Source organism: Chanodichthys erythropterus, chromosome 18 (genome assembly GCF_024489055.1).
Source record: "Chanodichthys erythropterus isolate Z2021 chromosome 18, ASM2448905v1, whole genome shotgun sequence".
Taxonomy (NCBI): Eukaryota; Metazoa; Chordata; class Actinopteri; order Cypriniformes; family Xenocyprididae; genus Chanodichthys; species Chanodichthys erythropterus.
The window spans coordinates 5,843,026-5,860,429 of record NC_090238.1 but is presented as its reverse complement, the minus strand read 5'-3'; the positions used below and the strand labels follow the sequence as shown (position 1 = coordinate 5,860,429).

The 17,404-nt window shown below is 35.3% G+C and overlaps 2 protein-coding genes across 2 annotated transcripts; both read left to right on the top strand.

Moving 5' to 3' along the window:
* The first annotated feature begins 247 nt into the window (after positions 1–247).
* On the top strand, positions 248–10,407 carry tmem30aa (transmembrane protein 30Aa). Its single transcript, XM_067366791.1, has 7 exons — positions 248–703; positions 803–922; positions 2,406–2,513; positions 2,847–2,934; positions 3,353–3,499; positions 5,963–6,175; positions 8,259–10,407. Exons 1-7 carry the CDS (start codon positions 455–457, stop codon positions 8,450–8,452), a joined length of 1,119 nt encoding a protein of 372 aa, XP_067222892.1. The 5' UTR covers positions 248–454; the 3' UTR covers positions 8,453–10,407.
* A 1,959-nt stretch (positions 10,408–12,366) lies between these two features.
* cox7a2a (cytochrome c oxidase subunit 7A2a) lies at positions 12,367–16,477 on the top strand. The gene is made up of 4 exons (XM_067366792.1): positions 12,367–12,503; positions 14,657–14,746; positions 15,416–15,500; positions 16,274–16,477. The coding sequence occupies exons 1-4, from the start codon at positions 12,486–12,488 to the stop codon at positions 16,330–16,332; spliced, it is 252 nt and encodes an 83-aa protein (XP_067222893.1). The 5' UTR covers positions 12,367–12,485; the 3' UTR covers positions 16,333–16,477.
* The last annotated feature ends 927 nt before the right edge of the window (positions 16,478–17,404 follow it).

Genomic DNA, 17,404 nt, shown 5'->3' with positions numbered 1-17,404 from the left:
AGACCCAAACAAAGATAGATGGATTTTTGGAATATTTTGGATTAAAGAATTTTTTTTTATTCTCCCGATTGTAATTCTCTCTTTCTGATTATTATAATGTTAGTGCTGATTAAAACATTGTATCTGGACAAGAAAATTGATATTAATGTTTTTTTAGTAATGGTAATGAGATTATTTTACGATGCAGAAATGATATACTGAGATGAGGGATGTGTTTTGATGACGTCACGACGATACTTTCCGTCTATTGGCTGCTGTACTTCCTTGTTTACCGTGTTGCTCATGTTCAATAAGCGCTACGGAAAAAACATCATTGCTGTTAATGGAGCGTTTATTATGCGACAAACACAAGATAGTAGCGATATAATACAAACAACTGTCAACCAAGCCAACATATCTAAGGTTGTCGTGTAGTTCGCTCGCTGTCCGCTCGTCTTTAGAGGATTAAAGAGCGATGATGGCGTCTAGCTATAACGCGAAAGATGAGGATGGTCACCATCCGGGATCAGTGAGTTCCGGTGGCCCGGGCTCGGTCAAGAGCAAGAAGCCCGATAACACGGCCTTTAAACAGCAGCGTCTGCCCGCCTGGCAGCCCATTCTGACCGCGGGCACCGTCCTGCCAGCCTTCTTCATGATCGGACTCATCTTCATCCCCATCGGCATCGGGCTCTTCGTCACCTCTAACAACATCAAAGAGTTTGAGGTGCGTAACGTCACCATAGCAACATTATGTCAAGTGAAGGAGTCATGTATAGTTAACGTCGTCAGGTTTCAGAGTTGTTTTGTCTTGGTTCTGTTGTAGATCGACTACACTGGTGTTGACATGTCCAGTCCGTGTTTCAACTGCGCGCAGAACTACAGCTGGAACAGCACCAGTGTGTGTACCTGCTCTGTGCCCTTCACCCTAGACCAGCCTTTCGAGGTACATCTTCATCTTTCTTACACTAGAAAGTTTTCTGCATAGCCTTAAACACTTTCTGCACAACATTGGGTACGTTAAGACCCCTGTAGAAGCTTGTTTCCACCACGGAATAAAAAAGAAAAAGTTTTTGCTCATTTTATCTCACAATTCATTGTTTTTCTTTCTTACAATTATTTTTATATCCCTTTTGACTTTTGACTCTGCAAGGTATAAATTGTGAGATGCTAAAGGGTTTGTTCACCCAAAAATGAAAATAATGTCATTTATTACTCGCCCTCATGTCGTTCCACACCCGTAAGACCTTCGTTAATCTTCAGAACACAAATTAAGATATTTTAGCTGAAATTCGATGTCTTCGTCAGGCCTTCATAGCTAGCAATGACATTTCCTCTCTCAAGATCCATTAATATACTAAAAACATATTTAAATCAGTTCATGTGAGTACAGTGGTTCAATATTAATATTATAAAGCGACGAGAATATTTTTGGTGCGCCAAAAAAACAAAATAACAATATAATAACAATAACATTAGAAATTAACATATATCAACCAATACCGATATGGTGGCCAATATTATATTTCGAAAAAAAGTGAGAATTGTGTGATCAAATGACTTTTTTTTAAATTCTGTGGCAGAAACAAGCTTCCATAGATCTCTGTGCAAGAGCTATAACTAGATGAAGAATTCAATTTTACAAATAACACAAAAATCGAGAGTGTCTTTGCCAGTATCTGGTGTGACCAACTTATACCAACAATAACTTCAAACGCTTCGTGTGACTGTGGATCAGTCCAGCTCTGCTCTGCTTTGACTCATTTCTGTGTGCCAAAATTTCTATTACGTTAGGGTCGGACTAAGCACTTTGCCTTGCCCATTCCAAAACATTACATTTCTGCTAATTTTATTGATGGTAAGCCATCCAAGCCATCCTGTTTCATAAATACCAAGGCCGCAGCATTTATACTTCCACTACTCTGCTTTACAGTTAGGATGAGGTTCCTATTTTTTGTAATGAAGTGTGTGGTGTTTGCTTTTCATGTAAATTTGTACTACCATTTAAAAATTTGGGGTGAGTAATATTTTTAAAAGTAGTCTCTTCTGCTCACCAAGGCTTCATTTGTTTTAAAATATTATTAGAAAATATTTGATATGATATATCAAACCAAACTAAATTTGCCGCATACCTAAAGTCCATACTGTTGGAACAGAGGTAAATATAGTTGGATATATTTATCTGTAGGTCCATTAAGTTGCATTATTTACTTGGTCACTGAACTGTTTAGTGGTGAAATCAATCACCTAAAGTGGCATTAGTTTTCATATATTATGCATTAGCATTTTAGAGGACATTTCATTGATTGTACCTTTGAATAGTTTAAAATAGAATAGTTTCCCGCTCATGAAACAACAGCCCCAGGACCAAAGAGTTTGTGGTTTATCACTGGATGGTTTTTAATCCTCTGACATATTTTCTTTTGTAGAGTAATGTTTTCATGTACTACGGACTCTCCAACTTCTATCAAAACCATAGACGTTATGTCAAGTCAAGAGATGACAGTCAGCTGAATGGAGATAAAAGCTCTTTACTGGTAAGTGGTTAAAGGTAGTGCCTTTCAGTGTCTTTTGATGACTGACTAAAACATGAGTAAAGTATTCCTGGCATTTAGCTTTAAATAAACTTAATTTTGTTGTGCATTAAACATACAGTTCTGCTGAAATATGCTTTTTATGAAAGGTCCAATATGTAATGTCTTTATTTGCTTTTAGTTTTAATTTTATTTTTTTCCTTGAGTCATGACAAGCGTATGGCTAATAATTTGTGAGAAACTGTCATGGAATGAAAGCACAGTATGTCAGGTTTATACTATGCTTCAGATTTCAAGACATTGTTTTTAATTGTTCATTTGTTCATTGTTCTGCAGAGCCCAAGTAAAGAGTGTGAACCATATCGAACAAGCGAGAAGAAGCCCATTGCTCCCTGTGGTGCCATTGCTAACAGTCTCTTCAACGGTAAGACAAATATGTGCGAGTTCTGTGACAAGCTTATGGCTTAAACAAACAAACTGCTGTTTGTTTTAAAACATGACTAACTAATGTACTGATAACACAAATGATTGATGAAATTTTCAAATTCATGTGTTGAAATTAAAAATAAATTTTGCTTGAGATTTGATATGTATTGCATTTTATTTTTAAATTAAAACATTTAGCATTTTATGCATATCGGCTCTTAATGCCCATGATGCTGATTTTGTTTGAAATATTTTGGTCTAAATATTTGATCTGTGCATTAAGTCTTGCAGTGTAAACGCAGTCTTGCACCATGTGAATCTGTGAATATGAGCATCAAAATAAATCTTCACTGCTTGCACAAGTGGCATGAAACAGTCTTTCTGACTGCTTTCTGTATTTCATTTCCTATTTGTAGATACTTTGGAGCTGTTTTACATCCATCCAAACGGAAGCAGAATAGCTATTCATCTAGTAAAGACGGGCATTGCTTGGTGGACTGACAAGCATGTGAAGTTCAGAAACCCAGGAGGAAGCAACAACAACCTTTCCGTTGTGTTTCAAGGTACATAAAGCATAACCCTTTAAAGCCTGCAACCTGGTCAAAACTTTGCTGAAAACCTGTTGTACACAATCTACTACAGTCCTTCTGTCGTCTGATTGATAGTTTAGACTTTTTTAGCAAGTAAACAGTCTTTTAGTATAATTGTACAAACGTCCCCCTTCAGCTTGTGGTTCACGTGTCTTTTTGCCATGAAATCATTACTGATTTTTATGAAGTAAATGTAAGAACTTTTATATTGTTAGTGATATTTTAACATGAGCACTTACTGTACTGTTTCAATATAGGGGAAAAACATTACAGTGATCAGATTAATATGACCATGATTATAACCAGGGCCTAAAACTAATTTTTTTCCCACACCTGCCAGTGGCTGGTGACTGAAATTGTACTGACCATAAATATTTTTTACTGGCCATGAAACTATATTTGCAAATACAGGCAGTTATGACACCAAAATTTTAGATACCAGTGAAAATTCATAATTCTCTATTCCAATTTCAATATCACAGCTACAACTACTACGTTAACTAATATCAATTTAAAACGTTATTGAAGTCAAGTAAACAGTCAGTAATAAAATAAGAACTAATAATCAAATTACAAGCAAAAGCACAAATAAATACAATGTAACAAAGAAACAAATGAATAAACAGTGCTTTTCATGTTTTTCAGGTAGGTCTGTCAGTGGTTTTCAGGTACAGAAATTTAAAGGTGCCGTAGAATGAAAAATTGAATTTACCTTGGCATAGTTGAATAACAAGAGTTCAGTACATGGAAATGACATACAGTGAGTCTCAAACTCCTTTGTTTCCTTCTTCTTATATAAATCTCATTTGTTTAAAAGACCTCAGAAGAACAGGCGAATCTCAACATAATATGTACGCCCCCAATATTTGCATATGCCAGCTCATGTTCTAGGCATTACACAAGGGCAGCCAATATTAACGTCTGGATCTGTGCACAGCTGTATCATTAGACTAGATAAGCAAGCAAGGACAATAGTGAAAAATGGCAAATGGAGCAATAATAACTGACATGATCCATGATAACATGATATTTTTAGTGATATTTGTAAATTGTCTTTCTAAATGTTTCGTTAGCATGTTGCTAATGTACTGTTAAATGTGGTTAAAGTTACCATCGTTTCTTACTGTATTCACGGAGACAAGAGCCGTCGCTATTTTCATTATTAAACACTTGCAGTCTGTATAATGCATAAACACAACTTCATTCTTTATAAATCTCTCCAACAGTGTAGCATTAGACGTTAGCCACGGAGCACAGCCTCAAACTCATTCAGAATCAAATGTAAACATCCAAATAAACACTGTACTTACACGATTAGACATGCTGCATGACGAACACTTTGTAAAGATCCATTTTGAGGGTTATATTAGCTGTGTGAACTTTGTTTATGCTGTTTAAGGCAGTCGTGAGCTCGGGGGGTCGGGGAGCACGAGAATTTAAAGGGGCCGCAGCCTGAATCGGCGCATATTTAATGATGTCCCAAAATAGGCAGTTAAAAAAATGAATAAAAAAAAAAATCTATGGGGTATTTTGAGCTGAAACTTCAGACACATTCAGGGGACACCTTAGACTTATATTACATCTTTTGAAAACGCGTTCTACAGCAACTTTAATAAAGTAAGCAAATGTAAAATAACTCTGCATAGACTTCACTGTGTAAATTAAACATCCTTATTAATTAATCCTTATTAAAGATACAAATGCGAAAATTAGAAAATCACACCCAAAAGCGTTAACAGAGTAAAAGACAAGTAAATAATACAGTAAATAATACAATATACAACAACAATATAAAACAAATCAAGTAGTGTGACTAACATTAAAAACATAGACAGCAGCAGGAATATTAGGCTGCTATCACTTTAAGAGTGAATGGATGGATCTAATATATTGATACTGTTACAAATCCATTTACTTTCTCAACTGTTTACATTCACTAAAGACATAACACACTATGTTTACTAGGATACTCCCTATTTTTTAACAAAATTTTGTGTAAATTTGTCTGCTCAAGTGCAAGAAGACGTGAAAGAGTTCAGTTTAGTATTCACTATTCTCTTTAATATGCGGCGTTTTTGTGAGTAATGAAATGAGCTCCCTTTTGTGTTTAAATATTTAAATTGTCAAGGCTTAAACTTTAGTGAGGATGCAGCGCTGGCCCATCAACTGTCCCGAGCATCTTTCACGTTCATGCATTGTTAGAATTCATGAAAAGGCTACTGGCCAACTGCCTCTGTTTCATATACTTGCTAATGTCGATTTCGATTTAGAGCTTGGCGAGTGTTCATTTTAGGCCCTGATTATAGCTCTACATTAGTGCACGATTTTGGAATAAGTGGTACAAAGTGACTGCATTTTAAAATAGCCTATCTCTAAGTTTTTAAAGTTTCGCTGTCACTGTGTATTATTGCTAACCAGCATTATTTTTCATCACAGATACAAGCAAACCTGTAAACTGGGGCAAAGCCGTCTATGAGCTGGACCCGACTGATTCTGAGAACAACGGTTTCATCAATGAGGATTTCATTGTGTGGATGAGAACCGCCGCTCTCCCCACCTTCAGAAAACTGTACCGCATCATTCAGAAGAAGAAGGACAACCTGACCCCAACATTACCGCCTGGAAACTACAGTCTCGAAGTCATCTACAGTATCCTTCAGAATTTTGGATAATGCTTTAGTAAATAGAAAACCCAAATAAAAATGCCCGGGTTTGCTGTATTTTATTATTTTATTATTATTTTATATTATTTATTCAAGGTATTGCACCCTAAAAACAGCTTTCTGTCAAATTAATAAATCATCACAGGGCTCCAGACTGCAACTAAATGGTCACATTGTGCGACCTTTTTTTCTGCCAGTGCAACTAAATTTTGTTAGAGGTGATACTGGTAACTACTGATAAGAGTTGCCATTTCTGTTTTATATGAGAAACATCAAATGGCAAACGAAACAAAACTGAAACGAAACAGCGTTACTCATTTGAGCTGTGCAGCACGGACCATTTATCAGCTTGCAGCAATAATAGGCAGCGCAGCGTGAGCTCAGAACAGGTACTTGCACTCCTATCTCAATTACATGACACTGCTTACTACACTGGGAGATCCAATAAGAAAGCGATTGTATTCGCTGAAAAATGAATAACATCTCTGCGAGATCTAGTGGGAAGCATTCAAGTTCAGCGCAGAATTCTCTGCTTTAAACCACAGATATCTGATCAAACAGCACTGATGTGGAAACCAGGAGAAACATTGTGCCATGAACAAGTTAAGGAAAATCACAGTGGATTTAATGTAGTAATGCTCACTGAAACTCTGTTATCGTGGCAGAGGTACTCGAATGCTTTTACGTTATTCATTTCAGGGTTCATGCAAACTTTTGAGAGTGAAATTCAAGCACTTTTCAAGGACTTTTTAAAGTGCTTCACACTTTTTCCAGCACTTAAAAGCTCTAAATATTATCCAATATAATGTTATTTTTAATGTGATGATTTGTAAAACTAAAAGCTTAAAGATGAAGGAAAACTAACACTTCTAGGCAAATTGACTCCTTTATATATTGAAAAATCGGAAAAGTCTAATGAAAAAAAAAAACTACTTCAAATTTTGACTGAATTACATAGAAAGCAAGTAAAGAGCACTCCTTTTATAATCACTGAAGCTGTCGATCAGTTCAGTATGGTTCATTTAATTAGAGTAGATTGTTTACACTTTTCCCTATACATTTTTTTTTTAATGTTACTGATAAGTAATTTTATCTGCATCTTAATTCAAACTCGGTGCTTTAGTGTCAAATTTCAAATGAATAAACATACAGTAATATTATTAGTAACTGCACTTATTAATACAAAACAATAGTAATATGATTAAATTACTTTTATGATTAAAAAAACAAAAACCCTATCAGGTGCTGGTGCCACCTTTTGTAGAACTTAATGGCACCAGTGCCACTGCTCTCAAATGTTAGGAGTCCTGCATCCGATTTCAGTACAATGTTAATAAAAAAATAAAATAAATAAAAAAATAAATAAAAACTGTAAATAAAGCAAAGATTATTGGAGTATGTTTTACAAGAAAATACTATTTCAGTCTTTCTACTTACAAATTTCACGTTTAATTTAATGTTACTTGCCATTTCTTTGGCGCTACATGACATGTAAAAAAGGCCATGATATACTTCAAGAGAAACTGAGGAGGTGGTGTGACATAATTTCGAACATAATCAGGTCAAAACGAGTTTGTTTCAGGAGTTCGAAACAGCTTGCCAAAGTGAACTTTTCTTGTGAACGGGCTGATAAACATTTTCAAACTACCATTTCTCCGTAGTGATGATATAACAGGTGGGTGTGGCTCTGGGGCTCCGCCTTCTTTGACGTGGAGATCTTTTCCAGTTAATTTCTTCTGTTCAGTCTGTCGAGGTCAGACACAAGAAAAAAAAATTAACAATCTGGAGAGCCGCCTTACAGTAGAAAATGAAGTTATAATTATAGTTCTGCAGCACACGTTTGCAAACTCACCTAAGCACCGCTCTCAGCAGTGTGGGTGGCGTTGAGACGTTCGCTAACAGTAAACCGCTGTTCAGGTATTTCAAACTTCTTTTTACCCCAAAGGAGTGAAGAATGAAAAAGATAAACTTCACCATGAGTATATCGGGGTCTTTAAAGTGTCTTTTAAATATGAGCAAATGTATGTTGACTTGAAATACGATAACATTCTTTAATAATGCGAACTCAGATTACCCAGTGCGCAGCTTTGACGGCCGCAAGCGTATGATCCTCAGCACCATCTCCTGGATGGGAGGGAAGAACCCTTTCCTGGGCATTGCCTACATCACCGTGGGATCTGTGTGTTTCTTCCTGGGAGTGGTCCTACTGATCATCCACCATAAATATGGCAACCGCAACAACAATGCTGACATTCCCAATTAAATGCGAGTCAGCACACGGTGGTCTGTACACTGAAACAAGATGGCGTGAGTTATTGGTCATATCTCATGCAGGAAGAGGCTCCTGTACACACTGGTGGCCAGAAGGACTGCTTGCAAAATTATTGTGTATGCACTGGCTGTTTTTAATGATCTGTTTTAAGCATTTCTTTCATTCACACCAAAGCTTTATATTGGAAATATGAGCCGTATCTTGATTGGTTTTGACACAGTTGATCTTTCTACATTAAGTATTTTGTGGTGAGGACAGTATGACGGCACTATGGAGTAACTGAATGATGTGTAGTCATACAGTGGGACTGTATTTGAGTGAATCCCACACAAAAATGTCCAGGTCATATTTAGCCTAAAAACCAAACGAAAAGGGAAAAAACAAAACAAAGAAGCACTTTGTATTAGTCTTTTCGGTACTGAAATTTAAAATCTGTGACGATTTTCCCTCTAGCATTTTGAGCGCTGTTGAATGGATTCTTAAATACCTCTGATTGGCTATTGTGTTCATACGCTCAACAGATATGTCTCTGATTGGTCACTGTGATCACATGCTCAACAGATATGTCTCTGATTGGCCATTGTGATCACATGCTCAACAGATATGTCTCTGATTGGCCATTGTGATCACGCACTCAACAGATATGTCTCTGATTGGCCATTGTAATCACATGCTCAACAGATATGTCTCTGATTGGCCATTGTGATCACATGCTCAACAGATATGTCTCTGATTGGCCATTGTGATCACGCACTCAACAGATATGTCTCTGATTGGCCATTGTGATCACGCACTCAACAGATATGTCTCTGATTGGCCATTGTGATCACATGCTCAACAGATATGTCTCTGATTGGCCATTGTGTTCATGCGCTCAACATATATGTCTGTGATTGGCTACAATGATCAACACACGGGGGCGTTTGAAAGCAGACGTCTATCCACGGATCCGGACACCTGCTTTCAAACACTCCCGTGTGTATCTGTGTAAGCGCTCGGTGACGAGCGTCAAAGATGTCTATTTACAACATGTTTTTGAAGTGTTGATCATTGTAGCCAATCACAGACATATCTGTTGAACACGTGAACACAGTGGCCAATCAGAGGTGTTTACGAATCCAATCAACAACGCTCAAAATGCTAGAGGGAAATCATCACATTTTTAAAATTTCAGGACTGAGTTTGTACCGAAGTCTGTACTATTGACAACACTACTATATATTGACAGTTTTCATGAGCACATTTTCCCGTAAAAATTCACCTTGACATTTTACTTCTTAGTTTGTTTGTTATTGTAATTATTTTAATTATATTCTCTTTTACGATTAATATCAGCATAAACTACAGGCAAGTACTACATAATCTACCATAGTGTATTAATTAATTATTTATTATTTTTTGCATTATTATAATACGAATTTGGGGAATTGTGCTTATTTGTCATTGTTACAGAGCAAAACAAATCTGTTGGGCTAAAAACATTTTTTTTCTTTTGATTTTGAGGTGAAATATGACTGAACTTGACTGGCTTCATGAGGTGCACCCATTTGGGTATTAATGCTAATGGGATGGTACAATCCCATCAGGCATGGATTTTAATCAGTGATTTTTTTACAAGAATGCAATATTCCTGATAAGACAGTTTGTCATGCAAATCAGCAAGGATTGTTGTACTGTATTATTTGAAATGCTAAACTGTGATCGTCTAGATATGCTTAAAGCTAATGTGTACATTTTGTTTTAGTTTCCCCTTTGAAAAGCTTGTTCTGTGCAATGTGTATTTAAAAAGGATATGTGTGTGTCTTTAGCAACTGCTACAGAATCCTTTATCCTGCTCAGTTCTGTGTGTCTGTTGTTGGGCCAAAGTCATGTCATTACCTTAAAAGAGTTGTGTGATAATAAACGACAAAAGCATGAGAGATGTGCTGTGATGCTTTAGGACTTAATCTTCATCTTCATTTATATAGTGCTTTTCACAATACATATAGTTTCAAAGCAGCTTCACAGTGACAATAGGAAAATTAATTGACAGATTGTTTTGGATTTACAGCAGCGCTAAGAAAAAAAAAAATATCGAGCTAAAGTTGGTTTTTGATTGAATCATTTCTGTTGTAAAAAATGTTAATTATTACTTTAGGGGCTGCTTAAATTACACCTTTCCTACTGAAAACTGAATGCCTTTAATGCATTCTTGCCGTTCATTTACATGTTTAGTCTATAGGTTTGCATGTTTGAGTGTGTATGTGCGCAGAAGCTTGGTCTTTTTTTAAAAAGTGATATTGCCAAATTACCTCTCTGGTCCACATAATACAGAAAAATTAGTTGTGCTAAGACTATGTGCCATATTACTAGAGAGAAGAACAGCACCATCCCAGGAGGTGTGGATACCATCTCTTTTCAACAGGTCAGGTCTGCCCCAAAAACTTTTCCTATTGTCTATGAAACCTATATTATTCTGTGCACACCACTTAGACAGCCAGCCATTGAGTGATGATAATCTGCTAACTATCTCATCACTCCAACGAACAGGAAGGGGACCAGAGCAAATTACTTTTTCTGACATCGTACTTATGAGTTCACACACCTCTTAAATGTTAATTTTATTGATCTCCGACTAAATTCGTGCTCCCGGCAAACGTGACTATGGTGGCTGGTGTCTCTATTTTCACATTCCGTGTAATAGAAGCGCCAATTAACTGATTACATGTCAGAGTGGGGAGAACCTGTTTGATGTTCTAATCAGAACTGAACGGAAATTAAGGTTTTTGATGAAAACATTCCAGGATTTTTCTCCTTATAGTGGACTTCAATGGAGCCCAAACTTAATGCCTGTCTTGGTCCTGGAAGTGAAGTGTACAAATGTGCAGTGCTGGGTAGTAACTGATTACATGTCATTTGGATTATGTAATCAGATTCCAAAAATTAAGTATTTGCAATTAGATTATATTATTTATTAATTTATTTATTAATTGCATGATTATATATTATTCACATTATTCACATTATTTTTCATGTTTTAAATGTTCCTTTCTAAAAAAAAAAACATATCACTTGTATACATTCAGAAAGTCTTCTAGTTTTGTGAAATTGTACATATAGACCAGCCACTAGTCAGGTGGCTAATAATAACATGGAAAATTGAGAGGCCACAAAGCATCTGACCACTGTATTTACAGAAATCATTTCACATTTAAAGGATTAGTTCACTTTCAAATTAAAGTTTCCTGATAATTTACTCACCCCCATGTCATCCAAGAAGTTCATGTCTTTCTTTCTTCAGTCGAAAAGAAATGAAGGTTTTTGATGAAAACATTTCAGGATTTTTCTCCATATAGTGGACTTCAATGGCCTCCAAATGGTTGAAGGTCAAAATTAGTTTCATTGCAGCTTCAAAGCGTTCTACACAATCCCAGACGAGAAATAAGGGTCACTTAGCAGTGTCTACACTGCTGGAATTCTAACAGAGAAGAAGAAGAGAGCTAGTTCAAGATGAGCATTTATTGTTAAAACGTATATAATTATTATATTTTTTAGAAAATGAGAGATGGTTTCTCTAGATAAGACCCTTATTCCTCGTCTGGGATTGTGTATAATGCTTTGAAGCTGCATTGAAACTGTAATTTTGACCTTCAAACGTTTGGGCTCCATTGAAGTCCACTATAAGGAGAAAAATCCTGGAATGTTTTCATCAAAAACCTTCATTTCTTCTCGACTGAAAAAAGAAAGACATGAACATCTTGGATGACATGGGGGTGAGTAAATTATCAGGAAAATTTTATTTAAAAGTGGACTAATCCTTTAAGATTCTCTTCTCGAGCCATTTACTTGAAACAGTAAGTCCGAACGAACCGATTCGCTAGAAAGAACCGGACCTCCCAACTATCCTGTCCAGAAGGTGGCAGTAATGCGCCTGTCTCTGCTTACTCTGCGTCAGATTCGAGCAGAAGAAGGAAGTGACATTTTCAAGTGTCCTTGTGCTGGTGCGGCTTCCTGAACGTTTCGGTCTGAAGGAGAAATCATCATCATGTTTAGGCACTTAAGGGTGAGATTTAAGATCTTTATGTCAGTTGTCATTGCATTTATCTGGCGAAAGCGATTGAATGTCTTTTCATAACACAGCCTGATTAGATTTGTCCAGAATTAGAAACACCGTTAGCATAGCAGCAGCTCTCATGACCTCCTGCTCAGAATATTATGTATATAAGTATATTTTAATTTTATAAACAAAATAAATTTGTAAGAAATATAAAAAATACTGTATTAGTACATTGATATGTAAATTTATGCTTTAGTTTCACCAATCTCTCTCAACCTCGATAGTTTCCTGGAGAGAATTATACGGTTGACGTTTACGTTATTGTTATTATCAAAATGATTATGTACGTGTGTTGTTTTTGATGTATATATTTTTTTCTGATTCTTGAGATAAGGGACAAAACATGTCCTACACATTTATGTTAAAAATAAATACAAAATTCATCAAAATAAAAGTACTTAAAGGAGAATGGATACTCAGGTCATTCATTGCTTTTATTTTTAAATAATTTTGTTAGTAGTATTTAAATACATGTTCTATACTTGGAAAATATATAATTTAGCCTGTCCTTAGCATGAGGTCACAATGTAAATTTGCCAAACAAAGTGTTTAAAAATACAACAAATGCAAAAATATACACTTAAATTGAAAGGCAGAGATTTATGATGTATCAAAGAATACAAAAAAATAAATCTTGAATTATTTTTTCCATAAGTTGTGTCCTCACTTTGTGCCAGGTTAACAGTATTTTAATTCTGAATAAATCCAATGTCAAATGTCATGGTCATCTTTAACCCTTTCCTATTTCCTGCTCATTGTGGATCTCACAGTAGGACACATATAGTCCTGGAAGTTTTATCTTTGATATATATATTTCATACAAACAATGTAAAAGTCTCTGCATCACAGCTTGAACATGTCAACTCAAGGCAGCTACAACTGAGAAAGAAAAGAAAATTGCTCCACTGTACAAAACGTGGTTAAGGTGGAAAAAATAATCTATTTTGTCAACTCTGTCAGACATCAGCTCCATCAGGTTTAATGGTTGACAAGTGCTCTCAAAAAGACTATATAATGTGATTTAATGTTTTTTGCATATGGGGAGTTCTTCTAAGGTTGCTTCATGATTCTGTTTACATAAACTGTATGTTTGGACCCAGCTGGACCTTTGTCAACTCTGTCAGTATTTAACACCGTCTTTAAAAACATCTTTAACACCTTCAGGTGAAGGTTTTTGTTAATTTTAAAAGAAATGTATTATTCTTTTTCCGTTCATTGTTAAAAATATTAAAAAATGATATCATGTCTGATTTACCTAAGAACATTGGTTATATACGTTTAATATTAAAAAGGAGGTTAGAGAATTAAGGAACTGAATTGTTCATAATAACCCTAACCCAAGAAAAAAATAAAAATAAATTATATAATCAGCTCCTTTACTGAACACCATTATTGCATAATTGAAGACTTTACTCTGTTGTTGGATGGATCAAATTAAAATATCATGCTTTTTAATGTGTCTGATGGAGTAGATACAAATTAAGTTTTGAAGTGAATAAATGTACATTTTTAGAAAAAAACATTTTCAGAAAAACCTGTTCATTAGCTGAGAACTTGTCTACAAATATATCAGTTTAAAAAGAATGTATTATTAAATAATAAAAAGTTACTTCTAAAACATGTTTTGTCCTTTATCTCAAGAATCTGATATATATATATATATATATATATATATATATATATATATATATATATATATATATATATATATATATATATATAAATTCAGCTCATAGAGGTCCAGTGTAAGCGTCCAGTGTTTCAGTTTTTCTCTCATTTTTGGAAGCTTTCCAACACGTGTTAATAAAAATAAAGAGTAATTGCGAATTTTTTAATCTAATTTATTGGATTTTTTTTTGCCTGATTTTTTTTTTTTTGCAGGAAAAGGTCCCTAAAAAAAAGTTTGTTGATATAAACATTATAGATATAAAGTTTTTTCTTCAGAATTGTGAGACTTGGAATTACAAGGAAAATAAGTCCAAATTGTAAGATATTTTTTTTTTTTATTCCGTGGTGGAAACACGCTTCTACATTCTTGATAATTTATGCACATGAATCTATTCGGATAAATAAGCATTGCTGCTGCTGTTGTTTTCCAGACCCTCCAGCAGGTCTCCAGGCGGACCATATCCAGTAGCGCACCCAGACAGCTGGAGAATAAAGTCCCGGGCAAGCAGAAGTTGTTTCAGGTTAGTTCTGATCTAATCCAACTAGACATCTAGTCAAATCCTAAAATTTTACAGGTTAAGTTATTACGTCTATTTATTCCTCTTTGGCACTCGCTAATGGTAATGTACAAGTTAAGACTGTAATTTGTTCCCAGGTTCTGGACTGATATTGTGGATGAACAGATAAGTACGAAATGATTCGCTAGTAGGGTTCACCTGTATAGTAGGCTGTATTACTAATCATTGCATGTATCATAATACTGAAATAGTATGAAGTGTCAAATTAAACAAGTAGCGTAAAGCTTCACTTATTCTATAATTGCGATTTCACTGGCTTTGATGCTGGCACATTCTGCTTATGGCAGTCTGGCGCTAAAATGAGGGTGGCTGTTGTTACATTATGCTGTTATATCCTAAATCTTGAAAATAAAAATCTTTTCATTAAATTGTTACTATGTGACTGAGCTCAATCTTGTTCAGTTTGTGCTGGTGGTCTCACCTACAGGAGTAAAATTGACCTTGATAATACTTGTACTAAAGGAGATCTGTAGCATTATTCTTACTTCCTTTAGTGCAAATGCATAATTTGGCTTTTCCTCTTTAAAGTGTTTTTATGCTTGACACTTGTGGCTTCCCTAAAATTAAGTGTTGAAGTGTCAAATTCTAATATGCCGTTTCTGCTTCTTTCAGGAAGACAATGGCATGCCGGTTCATTTGAAGGGAGGCGTTACAGATGCTCTCTTGTATAGGGCGACAATGGCCCTCACTGTCTTTGGTAAGCTATAAATATTTGGCTTACCATTTTTGCATTTATTTATTTTATTTGTGCTTTTATCTAGAGTCCATTTCACATGAGAAGAAGTCATAATGAAGGCATTCAACATTGACAGCTTAAACTTTTAGAAAATAATCAAATAAATTTACACAAAGTGCTACACATTTATTTTAACAAAGTGGTTTACTGGTAAAATTAAAATATAGAAGAAAAATTGTGTAATTATCTTTATAAAAAGAATGTTTTAATAATGTAAATATGTTTAATAATGTTTTAATGTTTTTGTGGGTCCTTTCATACAACTACAATGATCATGACAGCTGTCATGCTTCAGAAAGAAACCACATAAAAGTAGTTCTTGCATGTTGCGCTATATTCCAGATTATGTGATCTGAAGAAATATGCAAGGGATAATCCACGGCTAGCTGTGGATTATTCCACTTATATCATGGTCATTTGCCAGCATTGACAACTTGAAGCTGCTATTGATGTTTGATGTATTTAGGTTTTTTAAATATTTATTTATTTAAGATGAGCTGTTCTGCTAGTTCATGTAGTTTGATTTGTGTATTTTGTTGAGAAACATATGATCTGTGTATATTTTTGAATGTAACCACAGCAGTTACAGTTGTTAACAGTATAATGTCTTGCGTCAAGGGTTGTTCAGGACACTGCCATCTTGTTTTGTACTTTGTACTCTTTTCAGTGTACAAAATGAACTGAATAACTTTATTCTTTCCCTCTATAAACAACAACTCCTCTTCTCTCCTCAGGGTGCGGTTATGTGGTATATACATTGATCAGCGCAGCACTGCCCAAGAAGAAGGATTGAACATGCCTCTCTATTCATGTGTCTGAGTTGTAAAGATTATTAATCCTCAGAATAATGTCTTGTCATTTATTTTGAATACATTGGATTCATATTTATTGATTGTACTATAAAGCGCAATCATTATGTAATAAAACGTTCCACTGTACTGACAGTCTGTGTGTTTTTAAGTTCTCTTCTCAACCATAGTTTCACTACATTTCATTAGATTTTAAGTCCGATAAAGCGGAAGTAACAACATATCTTTTCTTCTGCATTGTGACGTATATATTAAAGTGTAACGGATTATCGAATAAGAAAAAATGTATGGCAGAGATTTGGTTCTATGAATGGGCTGATGATTGGATGTTGAGATGTGGGTGTGGCTCTTAAATGGAGGCAGAGGAAGGTGAGCTTGCAGGGGTGCAATTTAACCAGATTAAATGATTAGAGGAGTCCTGCATACATCAGAGAGGAGTCTGATTTTCACTGGAAGATCCATTGACATTTTGAGGTGAAAAATAAAAATGAAACCCATGCAGGGATTATTTTGTTTACAATAAGATCTATAACATACATTTAGAAAATAGATTTTAACCCTTTATGCATACAGGTCACTATAGTGGACAGCTATTTAAAAAGCATTTTCTTGCATATGCATAGGTTTTGATGGTATAGTTGCAGATCAACCTCTACAGTGGTCCCCCCCCCCCCCACTGTAGTCCAAACCAAGATGGCTGATGGCCAGTTAGAAATGTCAAGTTGCTCCGGAATATCCATCCATTCCTTCTATCATAGGAGACTCTTGCAGGCAAAAAAAAGTTCAAGCAATATCTAATGTTTCAGTCTGATTCACCATCTGAACATGATATCATGCAATACTGGCTATATTTCAGCTACAATTCACACTATTACTGTGACTTTTTTTTTTTTATACTTCATCTGCAGTAACTTTTTTGACTTTTGGGGGGGGGGGGGGGTTAGAATGGGGGTTAGAATTAGAATGTAATTTGCATTAACAAAGTAATGTGATTACGTATGTAATGTATGTTACAAGTTATTACAAGTAAATGCATGTTACTTGTAATGCGTTACT